General features: G+C 43.2%; 1 protein-coding gene across 1 annotated transcript in view; it reads right to left on the reverse strand.

Moving 5' to 3' along the window:
- fbln5 (fibulin 5) overlaps positions 1-18,481 on the reverse strand; it is a 45,340-nt gene extending 26,859 nt beyond the window's left edge. The window contains exons 1-4 of the mRNA XM_045707216.1: positions 18,097-18,481; positions 17,765-17,819; positions 17,293-17,341; positions 15,481-15,789 (exon numbers count right to left, since the gene is read on the reverse strand). Coding sequence (XP_045563172.1) covers positions 15,481-15,789; positions 17,293-17,341; positions 17,765-17,819; positions 18,097-18,140 — 457 coding nt within the window. The 5' untranslated portion in view covers positions 18,141-18,481. The remainder of the gene's footprint in view (positions 1-15,480; positions 15,790-17,292; positions 17,342-17,764; positions 17,820-18,096) is intronic.
- Between the last annotated feature and the right edge of the window lie 7,779 nt (positions 18,482-26,260).

Consider the following 26,260-nt stretch of genomic DNA (forward strand, 5'->3'; position numbering starts at 1 on the left):
GAATACCACAGTATAGAATACCACACTGTAGAATACCACAGTATATAATACCACACTATAGAATACCACACTGTAGAACACCACAGTATAGAATACCACAGTATAGAATACCACACTATAGAACACCACACTATAGAATACCACACTATAGAATACCACACTATAGAATACCACAGTATAGAATACCACAGTATAGAATACCACACTGTAGAATACCACAGTATAGAATACCACAGTATAGAATACCACACTGTAGAATACCACACTATAGAATACCACACTATAGAATACCACAGTATAGAATACCACAGTATAGAATACCACACTGTAGAACACCACAGTATAGAATACCACAGTATAGAATACCACACTATAGAACACCACACTATAGAATACCACACTATAGAATACCACACTATAGAATACCACACTATAGAACACCACACTATAGAACACCACACTGTAGAATACCACACTATAGAATACCACAGTATAGAATACCACACTATAGAATACCACACTATAGAATACCACACTATAGAATACCACAGTATAGAATACCACACTATAGAATACCACAGTATAGAATACCACACTATAGAATACCACACTATAGAATACCACACTATAGAATACCACAGTATAGAATACCACAGTATAGAATACCACACTATAGAATACCACAGTATAGAATACCACACTGTAGAATACCACACTATAGAATACCACACTATAGAATACCACACTATAGAATACCACACTATAGAATACCACAGTATAGAATACCACACTGTAGAATACCACACTATAGAATACCACAGTATAGAATACCACAGTATAGAATACCACAGTATAGAATACCACACTGTAGAACACCACACTATAGAATACCACAGTATAGAATACCACAGTATAGAATACCACACTATAGAACACCACACTATAGAACACCACAGTATAGAATACCACACTATAGAATACCACACTATAGAACACCACACTGTAGAATACCACACTATAGAATACCACAGTATAGAATACCACAGTATAGAATACCACACTGTAGAACACCACACTATAGAATACCACAGTATAGAATACCACACTATAGAATACCACACAATAGAATACCACACTATAGAATACCACAGTATAGAATACCACACTATAGAATACCACACTATAGAATACCACAGTATAGAATACCACACTATAGAACACCACACTATAGAATACCACACTATAGAATACCACACTATAGAATACCACAGTATAGAATACCACACTGTAGAACACCACACTATAGAATACCACAGTATAGAATACCACACTATAGAATACCACAGTATAGAATACCACAGTATAGAATACCACACTGTAGAACACCACACTATAGAATACCACACTATAGAATACCACACTATAGAATACCACAGTATAGAATACCACACTATAGAATACCACACTATAGAATACCACACTATAATACCACACTATAGAATACCACACTATAGAATACCACAGTATAGAATACCACACTATAGAATACCACACTGTAGAATAACACACTATAGAATACCACACTATAATACCACACTATAGAATACCACAGTATAGAATACCACAGTATAGAATACCACACTATAGAATACCACACTATAGAATACCACAGTATAGAATACCACACTGTAGAATACCACAGTATAGAATACCACACTATAGAATACCACACTATAGAATACCACACTATAGAATACCACAGTATAGAATACCACAGTATATAATACCACACTATAGAATACCACACTATAGAATACCACAGTATAGAATACCACAGTATAGAATACCACACTGTAGAACACCACAGTATAGAATACCACAGTATAGAATACCACACTATAGAACACCACACTATAGAATACCACACTATAGAATACCACACTATAGAATACCACACTATAGAACACCACACTATAGAACACCACACTGTAGAATACCACACTATAGAATACCACAGTATAGAATACCACACTATAGAATACCACACTATAGAATACCACACTATAGAATACCACAGTATAGAATACCACAGTATAGAATACCACACTATAGAATACCACAGTATAGAATACCACACTGTAGAATACCACACTATAGAATACCACACTATAGAATACCACAGTATAGAATACCACAGTATAGAATACCACACTATAGAATACCACAGTATAGAATACCACACTGTAGAATACCACACTATAGAATACCACACTATAGAATACCACACTATAGAATACCACACTATAGAATACCACAGTATAGAATACCACACTGTAGAATACCACACTATAGAATACCACAGTATAGAATACCACAGTATAGAATACCACAGTATAGAATACCACACTGTAGAACACCACACTATAGAATACCACAGTATAGAATACCACAGTATAGAATACCACACTATAGAACACCACACTATAGAACACCACAGTATAGAATACCACACTATAGAATACCACACTATAGAACACCACACTGTAGAATACCACACTATAGAATACCACAGTATAGAATACCACAGTATAGAATACCACACTGTAGAACACCACACTATAGAATACCACAGTATAGAATACCACACTATAGAATACCACACAATAGAATACCACACTATAGAATACCACAGTATAGAATACCACACTATAGAATACCACACTATAGAATACCACAGTATAGAATACCACACTATAGAACACCACACTATAGAATACCACACTATAGAATACCACACTATAGAATACCACAGTATAGAATACCACACTGTAGAACACCACACTATAGAATACCACAGTATAGAATACCACACTATAGAATACCACAGTATAGAATACCACAGTATAGAATACCACACTGTAGAACACCACACTATAGAATACCACACTATAGAATACCACACTATAGAATACCACAGTATAGAATACCACACTATAGAATACCACACTATAGAATACCACACTATAATACCACACTATAGAATACCACACTATAGAATACCACAGTATAGAATACCACACTATAGAATACCACACTGTAGAATAACACACTATAGAATACCACACTATAATACCACACTATAGAATACCACAGTATAGAATACCACAGTATAGAATACCACACTATAGAATACCACACTATAGAATACCACAGTATAGAATACCACACTGTAGAATACCACAGTATAGAATACCACACTATAGAATACCACACTATAGAATACCACACTATAGAATACCACAGTATAGAATACCACAGTATATAATACCACACTATAGAATACCACACTATAGAATACCACACTATAGAACACCACACTATAGAATACCACACTATAGAATACCACACAATAGAATACCACACAATAGAATACCACAGTATAGAATACCACACTATAGAATACCACACTATAGAATACCACACTATAGAATACCACAGTATAGAATACCACACTATAGAACACCACACTATAGAATACCACACTATAGAATACCACAGTATAGAATACCACACTGTAGAACACCACACTATAGAATACCACAGTATAGAATACCACACTATAGAATACCACAGTATAGAATACCACAGTATAGAATACCACACTGTAGAACACCACACTATAGAATACCACACTATAGAATACCACACTATAATACCACACTATAGAATACCACACTATAATACCACACTATAGAATACCACACTATAGAATACCACAGTATAGAATACCACACTATAGAATACCACACTGTAGAATAACACACTATAGAAAACCACACTATAATACCACACTATAGAATACCACAGTATAGAATACCACAGTATAGAATACCACACTATAGAATACCACAGTATAGAATACCACACTGTAGAATACCACAGTATAGAATACCACAGTATAGAATACCACACTATAGAACACCACACTATAGAATACCACAGTATAGAATACCACACTATAGAATACCACAGTATAGAATACCACACTATAGAATACCACAGTATAGAATACCACAGTATAGAATACCACACTATAGAATACCACACTATAGAATACCACACTATAGAATACCACAGTATAGAATACCACACTATAGAATACCACAGTATAGAATACCACAGTATAGAATACCACACTGTAGAACACCACACTATAGAATACCACACTATAGAATACCACACTATAATACCACACTATAGAATACCACACTATAATACCACACTATAGAATACCACACTATAGAATACCACAGTATAGAATACCACACTATAGAATACCACACTATAGAATACCACACTGTAGAATAACACACTATAGAAAACCACACTATAATACCACACTATAGAATACCACAGTATAGAATACCACAGTATAGAATACCACACTATAGAATACCACAGTATAGAATACCACACTGTAGAATACCACAGTATAGAATACCACAGTATAGAATACCACACTATAGAACACCACACTATAGAATACCACAGTATAGAATACCACACTATAGAATACCACAGTATAGAATACCACACTATAGAATACCACAGTATAGAATACCACAGTATAGAATACCACACTATAGAATACCACACTATAGAATACCACACTATAGAATACCACACTATAGAATACCACACTATAGAATACCACAGTATAGAATACCACACTATAGAATACCACACTATAGAATACCACAGTATAACCTCACTATAGTATTCAACCATATAACCTCACTATAGTAACCTCCCTTCAACCATATAATCTCACTATAGTAACCTCCCTTCAACCATATAACCTAGCTATAGTAACCTCCCTTCAACCATATAACCTAGCTATAGTAACCAACCTTCAACCATATAACCTAGCTATAGTAACCAACCTTCAACCATTCATGTATTACTTTATTCTGCCTGTTTGGCCCTGTCCGGGGGTTTCATCGGATGGGGCCACAGTGTCTCCTGACCCCTCCTGTCTCAGCCTCCAGTATTTATGCTGCAGTAGTTTATGTGTCGGGGGCTAGGGTCAGTCTGTTATATCTGTGGAGTATTTGTACTGTCTTATCCAGTGTCCTGTGTGGAATTGAAGTATGCTCTCTCTAATTCTCTCTTTCTTTCTTTCTCTCGGAGGACCTGAGCCCTAGGACCATACCTCAGGACTACCTGGCATGATGACTCCTTGTTGTCCCCAGTCCACCTGGTCGTGCTGCTGCTCCAGTTTCAACTGTTCTGCCTGCGGCTATGGAACCCTGACCTGTTCACTGTGATTATTATTATTTGACCATGCTGGTCATTAATGAACATTTGAACATCTTGGCCATGTTCTGTTATAATCTCCACCCGGCACAGCCAGATGCGGACTGGCTACCCCTCATAGCCTGGTTCCTCGCTTGGTTTCTTCCCTAGGTTTTGGCCTTTCTAGGGAGTTTTTTCCCTAGCCACCGTGCTTCTACACCTGCATTGCTTGCTGTTTGGGGTTTTAGGCTGGGTTTCTGTACAGCACTTTGATATATCAGCTGATGTAAGAAGGGCTTTATAAATACATTTGATTTGATTAATCAATTGATAAAGCTGTTAAAGGAAAATGATGATTGGTTAAGTAAATTATGACTGTTGTTTAATAAGACAGTTACTCCACACAAAGAAAGTTTGAAATCAAAACAAAGTCGTCTCCAATCGTACTTCAGTGTTCTAGTCAAAGAATTGAAAGAACATTCCTTGGTTCTAGTGTTTGGTGAGCTCAGAATTGCACATCAAGTGTCAACACTGTGCAAGGTAGTCTACAAACCAGTACTAAAGGTTTGTGTGTGTGGTAACTCCTGTCTGTGTGGTAACTCCACTAATGAACACAGTCTGGGAGCCTTTCAGTTCAGCTCCTGATATACAGATGTAGGATCTTCATTTGATCACCCTGTTGCAGGATAACTTTTCTGCGATGCAGGAAAGGTAAAACTTGTAGTGTATTTAAAAAGGGTAACAGACTGATGGGGGTCTCTCTGCTAATAGGGTAACAGACTGATGGGGGTCTCTGCTAATAGGGTAACAGACTGATGGGGGTCTCTGCTAATAGGGTAACAGACTGATGGGGTCTCTCTGCTAATAGGGTAACAGACTGATGGGGGTCTCTCTGCTAATAGGGTAACAGACTGATGGGGGTCTCTCTGCTAATAGGGTAACAGACTGATGGAGGTCTCTGCTAATAGGGTAACAGACTGATGGGGGTCTCTGCTAATAGGGTAACACACTGATGGGGGTCTCTGCTAATAGGGTAACAGACTGATGGGGGTCTCTGCTAATAGGGTAACAGACTGATGGGGGTCTCTGCTAATAGGGTAACAGACTGATGGGGGTCTCTGCTAATAGGGTAACAGACTGATGGGGGTCTCTGCTAATAGGGTAACAGACTGATGGGGGTCTCTGCTAATAGGGTAACACACTGATGGGGGTCTCTCTGCTAATAGGGTAACAGACTGATGGGGGTCTCTGCTAATAGGGTAACAGACTGATGGGGTCTCTCTGCTAATAGGGTAACAGACTGATGGGGGTCTCTGCTAATAGGGTAACAGACTGATGGGGGTCTCTCTGCTAATAGGGTAACAGACTGATGGAGGTCTCTCTGCTAATAGGGTAACACACTGATGGGGGTCTCTCTGCTAATAGGGTAACAGACTGATGGGGGTCTCTCTGCTAATAGGGTAACAGACTGATGGAGGTCTCTGCTAATAGGGTAACAGACTGATGGGGGTCTCTCTGCTAATAGGGTAACAGACTGATGGGGGTCTCTGCTAATAGGGTAACAGACTGATGGGGGTCTCTCTGCTAATAGGGTAACACACTGATGGGGGTCTCTGCTAATAGGGTAACAGACTGATGGAGGTCTCTCTGCTAATAGGGTAACAGACTGATGGGGGTCTCTCTGCTAATAGGGTAACACACTGATGGGGGTCTCTGCTAATAGGTAACAGACTGATGGGGGTCTCTCTGCTAATAGGGTAACAGACTGATGGAGGTCTCTCTGCTAATAGGGTAACAGACTGATGGGGGTCTCTGCTAATAGGGTAACAGACTGATGGGGGTCTCTCTGCTAATAGGGTAACAGACTGATGGGGGTCTCTCTGCTAATAGGGTAACAGACTGATGGAGGTCTCTGCTAATAGGGTAACAGACTGATGGGGGTCTCTCTGCTAATAGGGTAACAGACTGATGGGGGTCTCTGCTAATAGGGTAACAGACTGATGGGGGTCTCTCTGCTAATAGGGTAACACACTGATGGGGGTCTCTGCTAATAGGGTAACAGACTGATGGAGGTCTCTGCTAATAGGGTAACAGACTGATGGGGGTCTCTGCTAATAGGGTAACAGACTGATGGGGGTCTCTGCTAATAGGGTAACAGACTGATGGGGGTCTCTGCTAATAGGGTAACAGACTGATGGGGGTCTCTGCTAATAGGGTAACAGACTGATGGGGGTCTCTCTGCTAATAGGGTAACAGACTGATGGGGGTCTCTGCTAATAGGGTAACAGACTGATGGGGGTCTCTGCTAATAGGGTAACAGACTGATGGGGGTCTCTGCTAATAGGGTAACAGACTGATGGGGGTCTCTGCTAATAGGGTAACAGACTGATGGGGGTCTCTGCTAATAGGGTAACAGACTGATGGGGGTCTCTCTGCTAATAGGGTAACAGACTGATGGGGGTCTCTCTGCTAATAGGGTAACAGACTGATGGGGGTCTCTCTGCTAATAGGGTAACAGACTGATGGGGTCTCTCTGCTAATAGGTAACAGACTGATGGGGGTCTCTGCTAATAGGGTAACAGACTGATGGAGGTCTCTGCTAATAGGGTAACAGACTGATGGGGGTCTCTGCTAATAGGGTAACAGACTGATGGAGGTCTCTCTGCTAATAGGTAACAGACTGATGGGGGTCTCTCTGCTAATAGGGTAACAGACTGATGGGGTTCTCTCTGCTAATAGGGTAACACACTGATGGGGGTCTCTCTGCTAATAGGGTAACAGACTGATGGAGGTCTCTCTGCTAATAGGGTAACAGACTGATGGGGGTCTCTGCTAATAGGGTAACAGACTGATGGGGGTCTCTCTGCTAATAGGGTAACAGACTGATGGAGGTCTCTCTGCTAATAGGGTAACAGACTGATGGGGGTCTCTCTGCTAATAGGGTAACAGACTGATGGAGGTCTCTCTGCTAATAGGGTAACAGACTGATGGGGGTCTCTCTGCTAGTTTCAATGGCGGCATCCCTTACAGAGGGTCTTGTGTTTCGTGTTGTTTGATGGCTAATGACCATTAGTGGAAGAGGAAAAGCTCCGCCATTAAGACAAAGCCACATCTGCCGCTAACTAGTTGAGACAGGAAGTCACGGTCTGGAAAATCTCTGCCCTGTAAGAGCTCGCTCACACACACACACACATACACTCTCACACACACACACACACACACACACACACACACACACACACACACACACACACACACACACACACACACACACACACACACACACACTCGCTCACACACACACACACACACATACACTCTCACACACACACACACACACACACACACACACACACACACACACACACACACACACTCGCTCACACACACACACACACACACACACATACACTCTCTCACACACACACACACACACTCGCTCACACACACACACACATACACTCTCGCTCACACACACACACACATACACTCTCGCTCACACACACACACACACACACACACACACACACACACACACACACACACACACACACACACACACACACACGCTCACACACACTCGCTCTCACACTCGCTCACACACACTCGCTCACACACACACACACACACACACACACACACACACACACACACACACACACACACACACACACACACACACACACACACACACACACTCACACACACACACACACACACACACACACACACACACACACACACACACACACACACACACACACACACACACACACACACACACACACACAGGGTGAGATGAAGCCTCTAAGTCCTTACCCAGCTCTATACAGAGGAATGTCTATTCCGCCAACCAACAAGGCACAGATTTTGCAACTACCACATTACCTCATCGTTTGGGTGTGTGTGTGTGTGTGTGTGTGTGTGTGTGTGTGTGTGTGTGTGTGTGTGTGTGTGTGTGTGTGTGTGTGTGTGTGTGTGTGTGTGTGTGTGTGTGTGTGTGTGTGTGTGTGTGATGGGCATTGCAGATGGTTGGAATACATAGCAGCTCTCTCTGTCTCTGAGGAGGAGGAGGATTTGGGTTTTTACCAAGGTTTTAGCATACTGTAGTAGAATCACTGAAATCTCCTTTTTTTTTCCTTCCCACAAAAAGCCGGGATACATATGTGCCAGTCTAAACTGAAAGTAAGGAAGGCATTTTCCACTTATTATAGAGTCACGCTTCATTTAGCCAGAATGGCAGAAATATGCCCTAATGGGGCTTCTGCACTGCTCATTTCCGTCTGCTCTGTCCATTTCAACAGCTTGTCCATAACAGGCTCAGTACAGGCCTGCTTTATGCAACACTTTCAGAATGTAAAGACTATCACTGGAAAGGAAGTTTACTGTTTATTTCTTAACTGGTATGTGTTATTCTATTGAAATCACAAAGAATGTATCAGATCAGCTGTGCAATCTTGCTCAAGAATGAGGATTGTTGTCCTTTCAGATATATCCGTAATAGAGGAATACAATATATATACAATAACATAATAAAACCCAGAGGTTACCCAACCCAGAGCTATGTACAAAATTAAACGCAACATGCAACAATTTCAAAGATTTTACTGAGCTACAGTTCATATAAAGAAATCAGTCAATTGAAATACATTTATTAGACCCTAATCTATGGATTCCACATGACTGGGAATACAGATATGCATCTGTTAGTCACAGATACCTTAAAAAGAATGGAAGGGGCGTGGATCAGAAAAGCAGTCAGTATCTGGTGTGACCACCATTTGTCTCATGCAGCGCTACACATCTCCTTCACATGGAGTTGATCAGGCTGTTGATTGTGGCCTGTGGAATGTTGTCCCGCTCCTCTTCAAAGGCTGTGTGAAGTTACTCCACTGGCTGTGCATTATCATGCTGAAACATGAGGTGATGGCTGTGGATGAATGGCACGACAATGGGCCTCAGGATCTCGTCACGGTATCTCTCTGCATTAAAATTACCATCAATAAAATGCAATTGTGTTCGTTGTCTGTAGCTTATGCCTGCCCATACCATAACCCCACCTCCACCATGGGACCCATACCATAACCCCACCTCCACCATGGGGCTCTCTGTTAACAACCATAACCCCACCTCCACCATGGGGCACTCTGTTCACAACCATAACCCCACCTCCACCATGGACCACTCTGTTAACAACCATAACCCCACCTCCACCATGGGGCCCATACCATAACCCCACCTCCACCATGGACCACTCTGTTAACAACCATAACCCCACCTCCACCATGGGGCACTCTGTTCACAACCATAACCCCACCTCCACCATGGACCACTCTGTTAACAACTATAACGCCACCTCCACCATGGGGCCCATACCATAACCCCACCTCCACCATGGACCACTCTGTTAACAACCATAACCCCACCTCCACCATGGGGCACTCTGTTCACAACCATAACCCCACCTCCACCATGGACCACTCTGTTAACAACCATAACCCCACCTCCACCATGGGGCCCATACCATAACCCCACCTCCACCATGGGGCCCATACCATAACCCCATCTCCACCATGGACCACTCTGTTCACAACGTTGACATCAGCAAACCACTCCCCCACACGACTCTCTATACACGCTGTCTGCCATCTGCCAGGTACAGTTGAAACCGGGATTCATCCGTGAAGAGCACACTTCTCCAGCGTGCCAGTGGTCATCGAAGTTGCCCATTGAAGTCAGTTACGACGCTGAAGTGCAGTCAGGTCAAGACCCTGGTGAGGACGACGAGCACACAGATGAGCTTCCCTGAGACGGTTTCTGACGGTTTGTGCAAAAATTATTCGGTCGTGCAAACCCATCAGCTGTCCTGGGCTGGCGTGGTTACTTACACGTGATCTGCGGTTGTGAGACCCGTTGGACGTACTGACAAATTCTCTAAGCGACGTTGGAGGCGGCTTATGGTAGAGAAATGAACATTAAATTTTCTGGCAACAGCTCTGGTGTACATTCCTGCCGTCAGCATGCCAATTTCACACTCCCTCAAAACTTCAGGCATCTGTGGCATTCTGTTGTGTGACAAAACTGCACATTTTAGAGTGGTCTTTTATTGTCCCCAGCACAAGGTGCACCTGTGTAATGATCATGCTGTTTAATCAACTTCTTGATATGCCACACCTGTCAGGTGGATGGATTATCTTGACAAAGGAGAAATGGGGACGTAAATAAATGTGTGAGCAAAATTTGGGAGAAATATGTTTTTTTTGCGTTTGGAACATTTGATTTATTTTATTTCAGCTCGTGAAACATGGGACCAACACTTTACATGTTGCATTTATATTTTTGTCTTGTATGCTTGTTTTCAACCGCCAGTGTCACAGGCGTCGTATGGATTGGACCAAGGTGCAGCGGGAATGTGTATACTCATCTTCTTTTTATTTGGCAGAAAGAAGGAAAACTAAAACGTATACAAAAACAACGACGAAACAGTCCTGTAAGGCTACTAGGCTATACAAAGAACAACTACCCACAAATCCCATAGAAAAAAACACCCCTCTTAAATAGGACCTTCAATTAGAAGCAACGAGGAGCAGCTGCTTCCAATTGAAGGTCAACCCCATTAACTAAACATAGAACTAGACATACTAGATAAACATAGAAATATACTAACATAGAACATAGCCCAACAAACCCCGAAACACTCTAAACAAACACCCCTCTTAAATAAGAACATAGCCCAACAAACCCCGAAACACTCTAAACAAACACACCCCTGCCACATCCTGACCAAACTACAATAACAAATAACCCCTTATACTGGTCAGGACGTGACAGCCAGCAATTGCTAATAACCCATCCGCAACCGTCTGACTACATATGATAAAGTGAATCTGAGACTAACCCACTAAAGTGAACTAACCCACTAAAGTGAACCCGACACTAACCCACTAATATAGAAAATGCGCTAGAAGCTACAGTCAGAGACACCGGAACCGTTTGAGTGACGGTCCCTAACTGTGATTGAAATACTATCAGCTTTTATGATGCTGATAAAGAGAGCACCTTTACAGACGGTCCCTAACTGTGATTGAAATACTATCAGCTTTTATGATGCTGATAAAGACAGCACCTTTACAGACGGTCCCTAACTGTGATTGAAATACTATCAGCTTTTATGATGCTGATAAAGACAGCACCTTTACAGACGGTCCCTAACTGTGATTGAAATACTATCAGCTTTTATGATGCTGATAAAGACAACACCTTTACAGATGATCCCTAACTGCACATTCACATTCTGTCAAGATGCTGAAAGAAATCATATTTCTCCACTCCTGTTCCCGTGTAAAAAAAATTGTACCTACATTTGGTGTATAATTTTAATGCAAGAAATGCTTGAGTCTGCATGAGTTGATATTAAGGCTGAATGAGATGTTATAGACTTACAGTCAGTGTCCACATTTCAGTTTGCATTTTTCACATCTGAACAAGTTCCATTGACGTGCCATACTCCCGTTTCAAGTCTCCGTCTTGTGACTGTCTAATTTATATAGCGCCTCACAATCATAACATAAACGGTACTGCTATCATTGTCTTTTACCCCGTCACCTAATTTTTCCCAAAACATGACTTTTCTGGCCCTCCCTTCTCTTTATTTTCTGTCAGTGCAAGAGGCGACGCTACAGTCCCTGGTTCGAAATCCAGGCTAAATCACATCCGGCTGTGATTGGGAGTCCCATACGGCGGCGCACAATTGGCCCAGCGGTCGTCCGGGTTTGGCCGGGGTAGGCCGTCATTGTTAATAAGAATGTGTCCTTTACTGACTTGCCTAGTTAAATATAGGTTAAATTAAAATATAATAAGATATTTTTTTTTTAAATATTCAACTCTCCAATTCGCAGCTTTTCTCTTATTGAATTATGCTCCAACATTGTCCTTTCTGTGACTCAGTGGATCAAAGTTAACTTACCAACAGTAACTGTTACCAAAAGCATTTGGCGATTGGTGTGTAGGCTACTTGGCTCACTAAAGCGTAAGCACTAATGACAGCTGAAAATAGTGAAAGAAAAACCTCAATGTAGCCTATAGATATGAAGTGGCTCAGTTGGTAGAGCATGGTGTTTGCAACGCCAGCATGGTGTTTGCAACGCCAGGGTTGTGGGTTTCATTCCCACGGGGGGCCAGTACAAAAAAAAGTATTTTTTAAATGCATGAAATGAAATGTATGCATTCACTACTGTAAGTCGCTCTGGATAAGAGTGTCTGCTAAATGACTAAAATGTTAAAATGTAAGTGAACAAAAATAAGACATTTCTGGGTGTTTTAATGTTGGGTATTGTTTTCTCTTTATTCAACCCGCCTGCCCGTGGGGACTGCGGGTTATGAGTCAACCCGAGCATCACTACTGTATAGATATGGCTCTGGTCCAATGTATCAGAGAGAGCTGAGAGTCAGGGACCGCTCTGTACATCCCAGGGGGAAGATGGAGGTGGACCTGCTGCCTCAGCCAATCAGCAGGGTGTAACGTACTTCCTTAGCCAATCAGCAGGGAGTAAGCCAATACTGGGTGAGAGATACAGAGCCAATCATACAAAGGTTTAGATAATCCCATGATTGTGCATTCATTCAGACTGAAGATATGCAAGGACACAAACATCTAAAATCGAAACATGATACTGTGCTCAACAAAATTCGAAGAACTAGGAAGCAATGCTTTTGTTGAAGTAGTCAGTGATATGTTTGGCATTTGACAAGTTATTGACATTGAAATGGACCACCAGATATACAGCCCACTATCCCACCAAGACTACCAGATATACAGCCCACTATCCCACCAGATATACAGCCCACTATCCCACCAGATATACAGCCCACTATCCCACCAGATATACAGCCCACTATCCCACCAAGACCACCAGATATACAGCCCACTATCCCACCAGATATACAGCCCACTATCCCACCAAGACCACCAGATATACAACCCACTATCCCACCAGATATACAGCCCACTATCCCACCAAGACCACCAGATATACAACCCACTATCCCACCAGATATACAGCCCACTATCCCACCAAGACTACCAGATATACAGCCCACTATCCCACCAGATATACAGCCCACTATCCCACCAAGACCACCAGATATACAACCCACTATCCCACCAGATATACAGCCCACTATCCCACCAGATATAAAGCCCACTATCCCACCAAGACCACCAGATATACAGCCCACTATCCCACCAGATATACAGCCCACTATCCCACCAAGACCACCAGATATACAACCCACTATCCCACCAGATATACAGCCCACTATCCCACCAGATATACAGCCCACTATCCCACCAGATATACAGCCCACTATCCCACCAGATATACAGCCCACTATCCCACCAAGACCACCAGATATACAGCCCACTATCCCACCAGATATACAGCCCACTATCCCGCCAGATATACAGCCCACTATCCCACCAAGACCACCAGATATACAGCCCACTATCCCACCAGATATAAAGCCCACTATCCCACCAGATATACAGCCCACTATCCCACCAAGACCACCAGATATACAGCCCACTATCCCACCAGATATACAGCCCACTATCCCACCAAGACACCAGATATACAGCCCACTATCCCACCAGATATACAGCCCACTATCCCACCAGATATACAGCCCACTATCCCACCAGATATACAGCCCACTATCCCACCAGATATACAGCCCACTATCCCACCAGATATACAGCCCACTATCCCACCAAGACCACCCGATATACAGCCCACTATCCCACCAGATATACAGCCCACTATCCCACCAGATATACAACCCACTATCCCACCAGATATACAGCCCACTATCCCACCAGATATACAGCCCACTATCCCACCAAGACCACCAAATATAAGCCCACTATCCCACCAGATATACAGCCCACTATCCCACCAGATATACAGCCCACTATCCCATCAAGACCACCAAATATACAACCCACTAAATCCACCTTGCGCCTATTTATGAAAAAGCCATTTTAGTTGAGTATAATATGTTATGACATTTGTGACAAAGAAGTGCTCACCATTACAGGTATCTAACTTTAAAACAACCAGGGACATGGGACAAATCCATTAGACCTTCTCATGAAAATAGTATATGGACATAATCACCAAGACTCACCATGACAGGTCCCATCTTCTGCCAGGGTGTATCCCAGAAGGCAGGGAGCGGAGCGGCTTACGACGGGGTAGCTGGGTGCCACGGGACCTGGAGGGGGTTGTAGAGGGTAGGGGTCTGGTTCTGGGAAGCCCAGGGAGGTGTCTGGGTAGCTGGCCTGGGACCTGCCTGCCCCTCCACCTTCTCCACCAGCCCGGGGGTAGGTAGGCTGGCTGTACAGCCCCCGGGGGATGCAGAGATAGCCTCCGTTCTGGTTCACACACTGCATGTCTCCTCTGCAGGCGTCTGGTACCGTACGACACTCATCAATGTCTAGGGAGGAAGGGACACCAGTTAAGGATAAGAATAGGGAAACTTTATTGTTCCAGAGTGGAAAATTATCTTGGACAACTTGTAAACAATCTGCCTGCAAAACATAATGTATAAAGATGCAAGATGGATACTGCTCAAAACACAGCCTATAGACAGACAGAATGGGTACTGCTCAAAACACAGCCTATAGACAGACAGAATGGATACTGCTCAAATCACAGCCTATAGACAGACAGAATGGATACTGCTCAAAACACAGCCTATAGACAGACAGAATGGATACTGTTCAAAACACAGCCTATAGACAGACAGAATGGATACTGCTCAAAACACAGCCTATAGACAGACAGAATGGATACTGCTCAAAACACAGCCTATAGACAGACAGAATGGATACTGCTCAAAACACAGCCTATAGACAGACAGAATGGATACTGCTCAAAACACAGCCTATAGACAGACAGAATGGATACTGCTCAAAACACAGCCTATAGACAGACAGAATGGATACTGCTCAAAACACAGCCTATAGACAGACAGAATGGGTACTGCTCAAAACACAGCCTATAGACAGACAGAATGGGTACTGCTCAAAACACAGCCTATAGACAGACAGAATGGATACTGCTCAAATCACAGCCTATAGACAGAGAGAATGGATACTGCTCAAAACACAGCCTATAGACAGACAGAATGGATACTGTTCAAAACACAGCCTATAGACAGACAGAATGGATACTGCTCAAAACACAGCCTATAGACAGACAGAATGGATACTGCTCAAAACACAGCCTATAGACAGACAGAATGGATACTGTTCAAAACACAGCCTATAGACAGACAGAATGGATACTGCTCAAAACACAGCCTATAGACAGACAGAATGGATACTGCTCAAATCACAGCCTATAGACAGACAGAATGGATACTGTTCAAAACACAGCCTATAGACAGACAGAATGGATACTGCTCAAAACACAGCCTATAGACAGACAGAATGGATACTGTTCAAAACACAGCCTATAGACAGACAGAATGGATACTGCTCAAAACACAGCCTATAGACAGACAGAATGGATACTGTTCAAAACACAGCCTATAGACAGACAGAATGGATACTGCTCAAAACACAGCCTATAGACAGACAGAATGGATACTGCTCAAAACACAGCCTATAGACAGACAGAATGGATACTGCTCAAAACACAGCCTATAGACAGACAGAATGGATACTGCTCAAAACACAGCCTATAGACAGACAGAATGGATACTGCTCAAAACACAGCCTATAGACAGACAGAACGGATACTGTTCAAAACACAGCCTATAGACAGACAGAATGGATACTGCTCAAAACACAGCCTATAGACAGACAGAATGGATACTGCTCAAAACACAGCCTATAGACAGAATGGATACTGCTCAAAACACAGCCTATAGACAGACAGAATGGATACTGTAGGTGTGTGTGGGGGAGGGGAGGGGAGGGGAGATTAAACTCACCAACACATACTCTTGCTCTGCGATCATAGGCGAACCCCTCCGTGCAGGTCTACGTGAAAGAATAGGAAAGAGCAGATGGCCAAGAGCATTATTCAGACAACCAGTGAGTGAAAGCAAAAACAAACACTATGAAGTCAACTAATTCATCATTACAGTAGAAGCTTTAAGTTGAGCTGCTTTTCTGGGTTTTTGAAAAAAATTTATGAAGCACTTGGAACATTGCAGTAACTTTGTTTCATTCATTCGTACATTATCTTGTTCATAGTTTATCATTTTCCACTGAAGCCTCCTACTGTCCATCACTATTCACTCTACTCTTTGTAGATGCATGCAGGAATGAATGAAATGCGTGAAGACAGATGGGCAGGAGGGAAGCAGGGAAGGAAGGAAGGAAGGAAGGCAGGCAGGCAGGCAGGCAGGCAGACAGACAGACGTCTCAATAAATACCATGAGAAATAAATACATGTGTTACCTGGCCATATCCAGAGTGGATGCTACATAACACCAACACCGCAACTGTCAACATTCTGAAAAGATTGAGGTTTTTTTTGGTCAGAAATAATCTTAATTCCACAAGGATGGATCATGTATGGAATAATCTCAATACTGGGCTCCTGTATTATTCAACGGGACAAATCCATATAGGCTAAAGGCTGTTTTAAAAGAATCAGGATATATCAAACCATTGCATGTACCAGAGTAAGATTATATTGGTGACATAAAAGTAAAATCTATGGCTCTGTTTTACAACAAAACTTGGTCAACTTTATCACAACTATTTCACAACCAACATCATTCACTAACCTTGCGTAAGTCCAGACATTCAAGCCACGTATGTCCAAAAACATGTTCTATGGATCTTGCTGATATACTCAGATGACCCGTGGATACTTTGGAGCAAGAAAGGTTTTGAACACTTTTGCTACTGTTGTGAAGTCGAAAATCCAATGCGCATGTGGTGGGCTACTCTCGCCAGTCACACCGCCCAGACTACGCCGAAAACCTAAACCAGGATTTGATAAACAGCTATCCAGTCGACCGAAACCTTGATCTATGCCCCACCTTACGGGGAATGTCTTTCGAAACGGTCTGGTCTATTTCCCCCCCCCTCTCTAAACTGTACAGTTTAGTTTAGCAATGCAAATGACCGGGACAGGTCCTCGAGCATTTCTGACAACAGCTGGATTCAATCAAAGAGAGACAGCCCCCTCGAACCACCGCAGAGGGGAGAGGGGGAAATGCCCCAGATGGGATATCAGAGGGCGCATTAATCCAAAGTATGGGCCTACTTGAAAATTTATTTATAATTATCGAAGGAACAGATCAATAGGACACGATTCTACAATGGGACTCTGAAGACATGCACAGTTCTGTTTTCTGTTACATTCCTCCGTTCTGATTCTGGTTCTACAGCAAAGTGATTTTTTTATCTTATTTTATAATCTATTCTATTTTTCTGATTCTGTAGGAAGATGAGAGTCAACTTCCACTACCTATAATTAATCTAGCCTTATTGCATTGACATGTAAAGGCTTGCCTCGGTCTGGGCCTGAGTCGCTGGGCTTTCACCAGAGGCCTACATGGCAGTGGGTGTTCAGTAAACACAGTTGAGTCTCACCTATCAACACAAAACCATTCACTGTTACAACACCATTCACTGTTACTCTGTTACAACACCATTCACTGTTACAACACCATTCACTGTTACAACACCATTCACTGTTACAATACCATTCACTGTTACAACACCATTCACTGTCACAACACCATTCACTGTCACAACACCATTCACTGTCACAACACCATTCACTGTTACAACACCATTCACTGTCACAACACCATTCACTGTTACAACACCATTCACTGTCACAACACCATTCACTGTTACAACACCATTCACTGTCACAACACCATTCACTGTTACCACACCATTCACTGTCACAACACCATTCTCTGTTACAACACCATTCACTGTCACAACACCATTCACTGTCACAACACCATTCACTGTTACAATACCATTCACTGTTACAACACCATTCACTGTAACAACACCATTCACTGTTACAACACCATTCACTGTAACAACACCATTCACTGTTACAACACCATTCACTGTTACAACACCATTCACTGTTACAACACCATTCACTGTTACTCTGTTACAACACCATTCACTGTTACAACACCATTCACTGTTACTCTGTTACAACACCATTCTCTGTTACAACACCATTCACTGTTACAACACCATTCACTGTTACAACACCATTCACTGTTACAACACCATTCACTGTTACTCTGTTACAACACCATTCACTGTTACAACACCATTCACTGTTACAACACCATTCACTGTTACAACACCATTCACTGTTACAATACCATTCACTGTTACAACACCATTCACTGTCACAACACCATTCACTGTCACAACACCATTCACTGTCACAACACCATTCACTGTTACAACACCATTCACTGTCACAACACCATTCACTGTTACAACACCATTCACTGTCACAACACCATTCTCTGTTACAACACCATTCACTGTCACAACACCATTCACTGTCACAACACCATTCACTGTTACAATACCATTCACTGTTACAACACCATTCACTGTAACAACACCATTCACTGTTACAACACCATTCACTGTTACAACACCATTCACTGTTACAACACCATTCACTGTTACAACACCATTCACTGTTACAACACCATTCACTGTTACTCTGTTACAACACCATTCACTGTTACTCTGTTACAACACCATTCACTGTTACAACACCATTCACTGTTACAACACCATTCACTGTTACAACACCATTCACTGTCACAACACCATTCACTGTTACAACACCATTCACTGTTACTCTGTTACAACACCATTCACTGTTACAACAACATTCACTGTTACAACACCATTCACTGTTACAACACCATTCACTGTTACAACACCATTCTCTGTCACAACACCATTCACTGTCACAACACCATTCACTGTTACTCTGTTACAACACCATCCACTGTTACAACACCATTCACTGTTACAACACCATTCACTGTCACAACACCATTCACTGTTACTCTGTTACAACACCATCCACTGTTACAACACCATTCACTGTTACAACACCATTCACTGTCACAACACCATTCATTGGTACACAGTCATTCTTTCCATCACTCTACAAGGCATGTTTAAAACCTATTGTTACGACTTCCGCTGAAGTTGGTCCCTCTCCTTGTTCGGGCGGCGTTCGGCGGTCGACGTCTCCGGCTTTCTAGCCATCGCCGATCCACTTTTCATTTTCCATTGGTTTTGCCTTGTCTTCCATCACACCTGGTTCCAATTCCATCAATTGCATGTTGTGTATTTAACCCTCTGTTACCCTCTTTAACCCTCTGTTATTTAACCCCCCCCCATGTCCTTGTCCGGTATTGTTTGTTGTAGTGCTTGTGCACGGTATGCTGGTATTTACCGGGTTTTGTTTGACCCATTTATTGTATTGTTCTGTTGACGGTGTAAATGAGTTTCCGCTCTCCTGCGCCTGACTTCTCTGCCGCCAGGAGCATCGCATTACACCTATCTGGAGGGTGTGTTGTGTTAAGACACTATTCGTTGCATAAGCAAGGCTATATAAGGCTGCTAAACTGTTTGTCTCAATCATATAATACTAATTACATTATTATATTGTCATGACTGTCCTGTAAGGATCCAAATAGGTCAGATTAGCTTTGCAATAAATTACTTCAACCAGACCACCTCTCAGAGGGGGGGGGAGAAGGTGTCACACCCTGATCTGTTTCACCTGTCTTGTGCTTGTCTCCACCCCCCCTTCCAGGTGTTGCTCATTTCCCCCATTATCCCCTGTGCATTTATACCTGTGTTTTCTATTTGTCTGTTGCCAGTTCGTCTTGTCTCGTCAAGCCTACCAGTGTGTTTTTCCCCATACTCCTGTTTCACTCTAGCCCTTGTTTTTCTAGTTTTGACCACTGTGCCTGTCCTGACCCTGAGCCTGCATGCCGTTCTGTACCTGTCGGACACTGCTCCGTATTACTGACCTCTGCCTGCCCTTGACCTGTCGTCTGCCTGCCCCATTTTGTTAATAAACATCTGTTATTTTAACTTTCTGCATCTGGGTCTTATCCTGAGGTCTGATAGTACAAACTGGCCACGATTGACCCAGCAGATTCGGACCAGCTCCGCAACGCCGTCTCCTCCCAAGGAGCCACCATTGGAAGACACAAGGAGTTACTTTAAGGTCTTAAGGGAGGATTCTAGACCGTGGCGGAACGCCATGACCGTGCCTTCCATACATTGCTGGAGCAATTCCGCGGATTATCTGTTAGGCAGCCCGCCACTACAGTAACCCCCCAGACTGTCAGTTACCCAGCTAACAGCGGCGCCTCTACCCAACCTACCCCGACTTCCCGAGAACCGCGCTTACCACCTCCGGAGCGCTACGCTGGAGATCCAGGATCCTGCCGGGTGTTTCTCGCCCAGTGTTCTCTCATCTTTGAGCTGAAGCCCTTTTCAATTCCCTCGGATCGCTCGAGGATAGCGTACTTGATAACGCTTATGTCTGGGAGGGCTCTCGCCTGGGCTACGGCGGTGTGGGAGCAACAATCCGCAGCTTGTCTCAGTCTGGAGGAATTTGTAGCGGAGGTACGTAAAGTGTTTCATTTTCCGTTGTCCAGGAAGAGAGGCAGCTCGTAAACTTCTCCAACTACGTCAGGACTCTCATGGTGTGGCAAACTACGCAGATAATTTTCACACATTGACAGTGGAGAACGCCTCGACGCGTTCCTTCATGAATTATCGGAGGAGGTTAAAGACGAGCTCGCGTCCTGGGAGCTGCCTACGGGTCTCGACTCGCTCATCGCCTGGACCATCTGGATCGATGGGCGGCTACGGGAACTTAGGAGGGAGAGGAAGTCTGATTCCGGTCCCATTCGCTCGCCCAAGGATCCCACCTCACCTCCGAGGAATCCCGGAAGTCCCCGGCTTCTACGTTCTCGAGAGAATCTGAGGTTACCCGAGTTCCCCCAAGGTCTGCCGAATCGCCTCTTCCGGAGCCAATGCAACTCAGCAGAGCTAGGCTGTCTCCAGCCGAACGTTTATGCAGACTTAACACCGAGAGTTGTCTGTATTGCGGGACTACCGGTCATTATGTGTCTACCTGTCCATTAAAAGGTTTACAGCCTGGGCTACTTCGCTTCCACTGCATCGACCCTTTGACTGCGGGATCGACCTTCTACGGGCACTACACCACCCCGGGGATGGCTGTATTCACTGTCGGGTCCGGACACTAAACATACACTACCGGTCAAAAGTTTTAGAACACCACATCATTCAAGGGGTTTTCTTTATTTTGACTATTTTCTACATTGTAGAATAATAGTGAAGACATCAAAACTATGAAATAACACATGTTGTAACACTCTTCTTTGTCAGACGATACAGAGAAATCATCGTCGGAGAAAGTGGACCAATACGCAGCGGGGTTATGTGTACTCAACTTCTTTCCTGACCAAACTACAATACAAATAATACCTAAATACTGGTCAGGACGTGACACATGTAGTAAACAAAAAAGTAGCCACCCTTTGCCTTGATGACAGCTTTGCACACTCTTGGCATTCTCTCAACCAGCTTCACCTGGAATGCTTTTCCAACAGTCTTGAAGGAGTTCCCACATATGCTGAGCACTTGTTGGCTGCTGTTCCTTCACTCTGCGGTCCAACTCATCCCAAATCATCTCAATTCGGTTGAGGTCGCGGGATTGTGGTCATCTGATGCAGCACTCCATCACTCTCCTTCTTGGTCAAATAGCCCTTACACAGCCTGGAGGTGTGTTGGGTCATTGCCCTGTTGAAAAACAATTGATACTCCAACTAAGCACAAATCAGAAGGGATGGCATACTGCTTCAGAATGTTGTGGTAGCCATGCTGTTTAAGAGTGCATTGAATTCTAAATGCATCACTGACAGTGTCACCAGCAAAGCACCTTCACACCATAACACCTCATCCTCCATGCTTCATGGTGGAAAATACACATGCAGAGATCATCCGTTCCCCCACACCGTGTCTCACAAAGACACAGCGATTGGAATCAAAAACCTCAAATTTGGCACGGGCTAATGTCCATTTCTCGTGTTTCTTGGGCCCAAGCAAGTCTCTTCTTATTATTGGTGTCCTATGCAGCAATTTAACCATGAAGGCCTGATTTCACACAGTCTCCTCTGAACAGTTGATGTTGAGATTTGTCTGTTACTTGAACTCTGTGAAGCATTTTTTTGGGCTGCAATTTCTGAGGCTGGTAACTCTAATGAACGTATCCTCTGCAGCAGAGTCTTGTCACAGGAGACTTGTCACAACACAACTGATGGGCTCAAACCCATTAAGAAGGAAAGAAATTACACAAAATAACTTTTAACAAGGCACACCTGTTAATTGAAATGCATTCCAGGTGACTACCTCATGAAGCTGGTTGAGAGAATGCCAAGCGTGTGCAACGCTGTCATCAAGGCAAAGGGTGGCTATTTGAAGAATCTCAAATATAAAATATATTTTGATTTGTTTAACACTTTTTTGTTTACTACATGATTCCATATGTGTTATTATATAGTTTTAATGTCTTTACTATTTAAGAAAAACACTTGAATGTGAAGGTGTTCTAAAACTTTTGACCGGTAGTGTACATTGAGGACTCGCTGGCTGCAGGGACAAAACCCTGCGCCCGTTTCACTCCCAGTCTAATGGCCAGTCGGAGCGAGATAATTAGGACCTGGAGACGACTCTTCGTTGCCTTGTCTCCACCAACCCCACCACCTGAAGCCAGCAACTAGTGTGGGTAGAACACGCACTCAACACCTTACCCTGCTCAGCCACTGGTCTCTCGCCTTTTGAGTGTTCGACTGGATATCAGCCACCGCTCTTCCCTGAGCAAGAGGAAGAGGTCAACATACCCTCGGTCCAGATGTCTGTCCGCCGCTGTCGCCGTACATGGAAGAGAGCCCGGTCTTCTCTTCTCAAGACCACCTCCAGATAGACGACAGGCGGACCGCCACTGGACCCCAGCTCCCCGTTATCGTCTCAGGCAGAGGGTATGGCTGTCCACTTGGGATCTTCCCTTCCAGGTGTAATCCCGCAAACTTTCTCCCCCGTTTTATCGCCCCTATCCCCATCTCTTAGATCCTTAGCCCCTCTGCTGTTCATCTTCCGTTGCCCCACACCCTCCGTATACATCCCACTTTTCATGTATCAAGGATTAAACCTCTGTCTCACAGCCCTCTGTCTCTTCTTTCCAGGCCCTGCCGTTCTGTATTTTTCTGACTCTGCCCTGGATTACTGACCTCTGACTGGCCCTGACCTGTCGTCTGCATGCGCCCGGTTTTGTTAATAAACACCTGTTATTTCGAACTGCATCTGGGTCTAATACTGAGGTCTGATAGAAGGGAACTGATGGGGGGGTCATGCCCTGTTACAAATCAAGGACAGAACATTCAGCTATCTCCCCCTCCAAATTCACCTAAGATATGTGCCTTTGTTTTAACAGAACTTTTCCAGCCGAAACTCTAACACGTTCTAAGGCGAACACTGGAACAATATTTCTAACATAGAATGTGGAGAATGGGCAGAGGCAATCTGGAGAACACTGGTGACGTTTCGGTTGTTACTTTGTGATGTCATTAAAAATGTAATAAAGGAAATACTGTAACTTGGAAGGTATACCCACTATATGTGTGAAGTGTCCATCCGATGCATTGTGCATGAAATATGAAAAACGATGAACATGTTTTTGTTAAGAGAGGGATGTGATCGTAGAAACGAAGGAAATTGTAAGTAAGTAGTCTCCTGATGGAACCGCCCCTTTTGAACCAACAGTATAAAATGATGGGTTAAGAATTAACATATCAGATCAGAAAGACATTGAGCTGCAGCTCATATTTAAAGTGGTTTAAACGTTGAATCTCAACACGAGGTAGAGAAGATAAAGTTACCTCCCAGACAATCACTGGTACAGCTAGTTTCTCGAATAGCGATTTTAAGTGGGACCATTCTACTACTTTCTTCAAACCATTGGAAACCATCGACGCGGCTGGCTAGCCTATCTTCAAAGGAGCATCTTCTAGAGCGAATGGAAGGAAAATCAACTCTGTAGTTCTGTTCAAGACTACACGACAGGTAACCAGATACCGGACAACAGCAGAGGAGAACAACAATAGGAGACGGGTGGGGATCCCTTTTGGACAATCGGAGCCTTACAAGTGTGCCGCAAAAAGGCCCAACACCCTTTTCCAAGAAGGTCTGGTCCCGATAGAAATACATGAAGAAGCAAGACATTTACATGTAAATACATTCATGATTTCTTACTCCAAACGGGCGGCGGTTCGTGTGCAAAGTATATGATTACTGTGAGAGTAGTTTCTAAATGTATCAAATTCTGTCTCTGTCGCTCTCTGCCCGCCTCTCCATCTCTTTTGTAACAAGCCGCCATATTGTGTCAGTCCGCTAGGGACCTGTTTCTAATGTATTAAGTGTGTATGTTTATCCTGTTTTACCATTTAGTTAGCTAGTAAATAATTAATTAAACCAATTTGGGTAGTACTGAATCATAAGTAAGGCTGGGGTTTTTGCAGATGCAAGGAGGTTACGACTGTTCAGAATGATATGATACAAGGTTATGATTAATACGTTTACTGTTAAGGTGTGATAGGTTAAGACCTTTAGAGTTTAATTCGGGAGATGGTCACTCTTTAAAGAACCGCTCTCGTGGTGCCCCAAATCCTAATGAGTTAATTGTTACATGATGAATTTAAATCGGGTCACAATTAAACAGAGTTAATTGATTAGATAAATAACAGTCATCAGATTAATGAAAGTAAAGTCACAGCGACATTTAACAGGCGCTTTTATCAAAAACGACTTACATTCATGTGTGCATACATTTTA

Source organism: Salmo salar, chromosome ssa01, assembly GCF_905237065.1.
Source record: "Salmo salar chromosome ssa01, Ssal_v3.1, whole genome shotgun sequence".
Classification (NCBI taxonomy): Eukaryota; Metazoa; Chordata; class Actinopteri; order Salmoniformes; family Salmonidae; genus Salmo; species Salmo salar.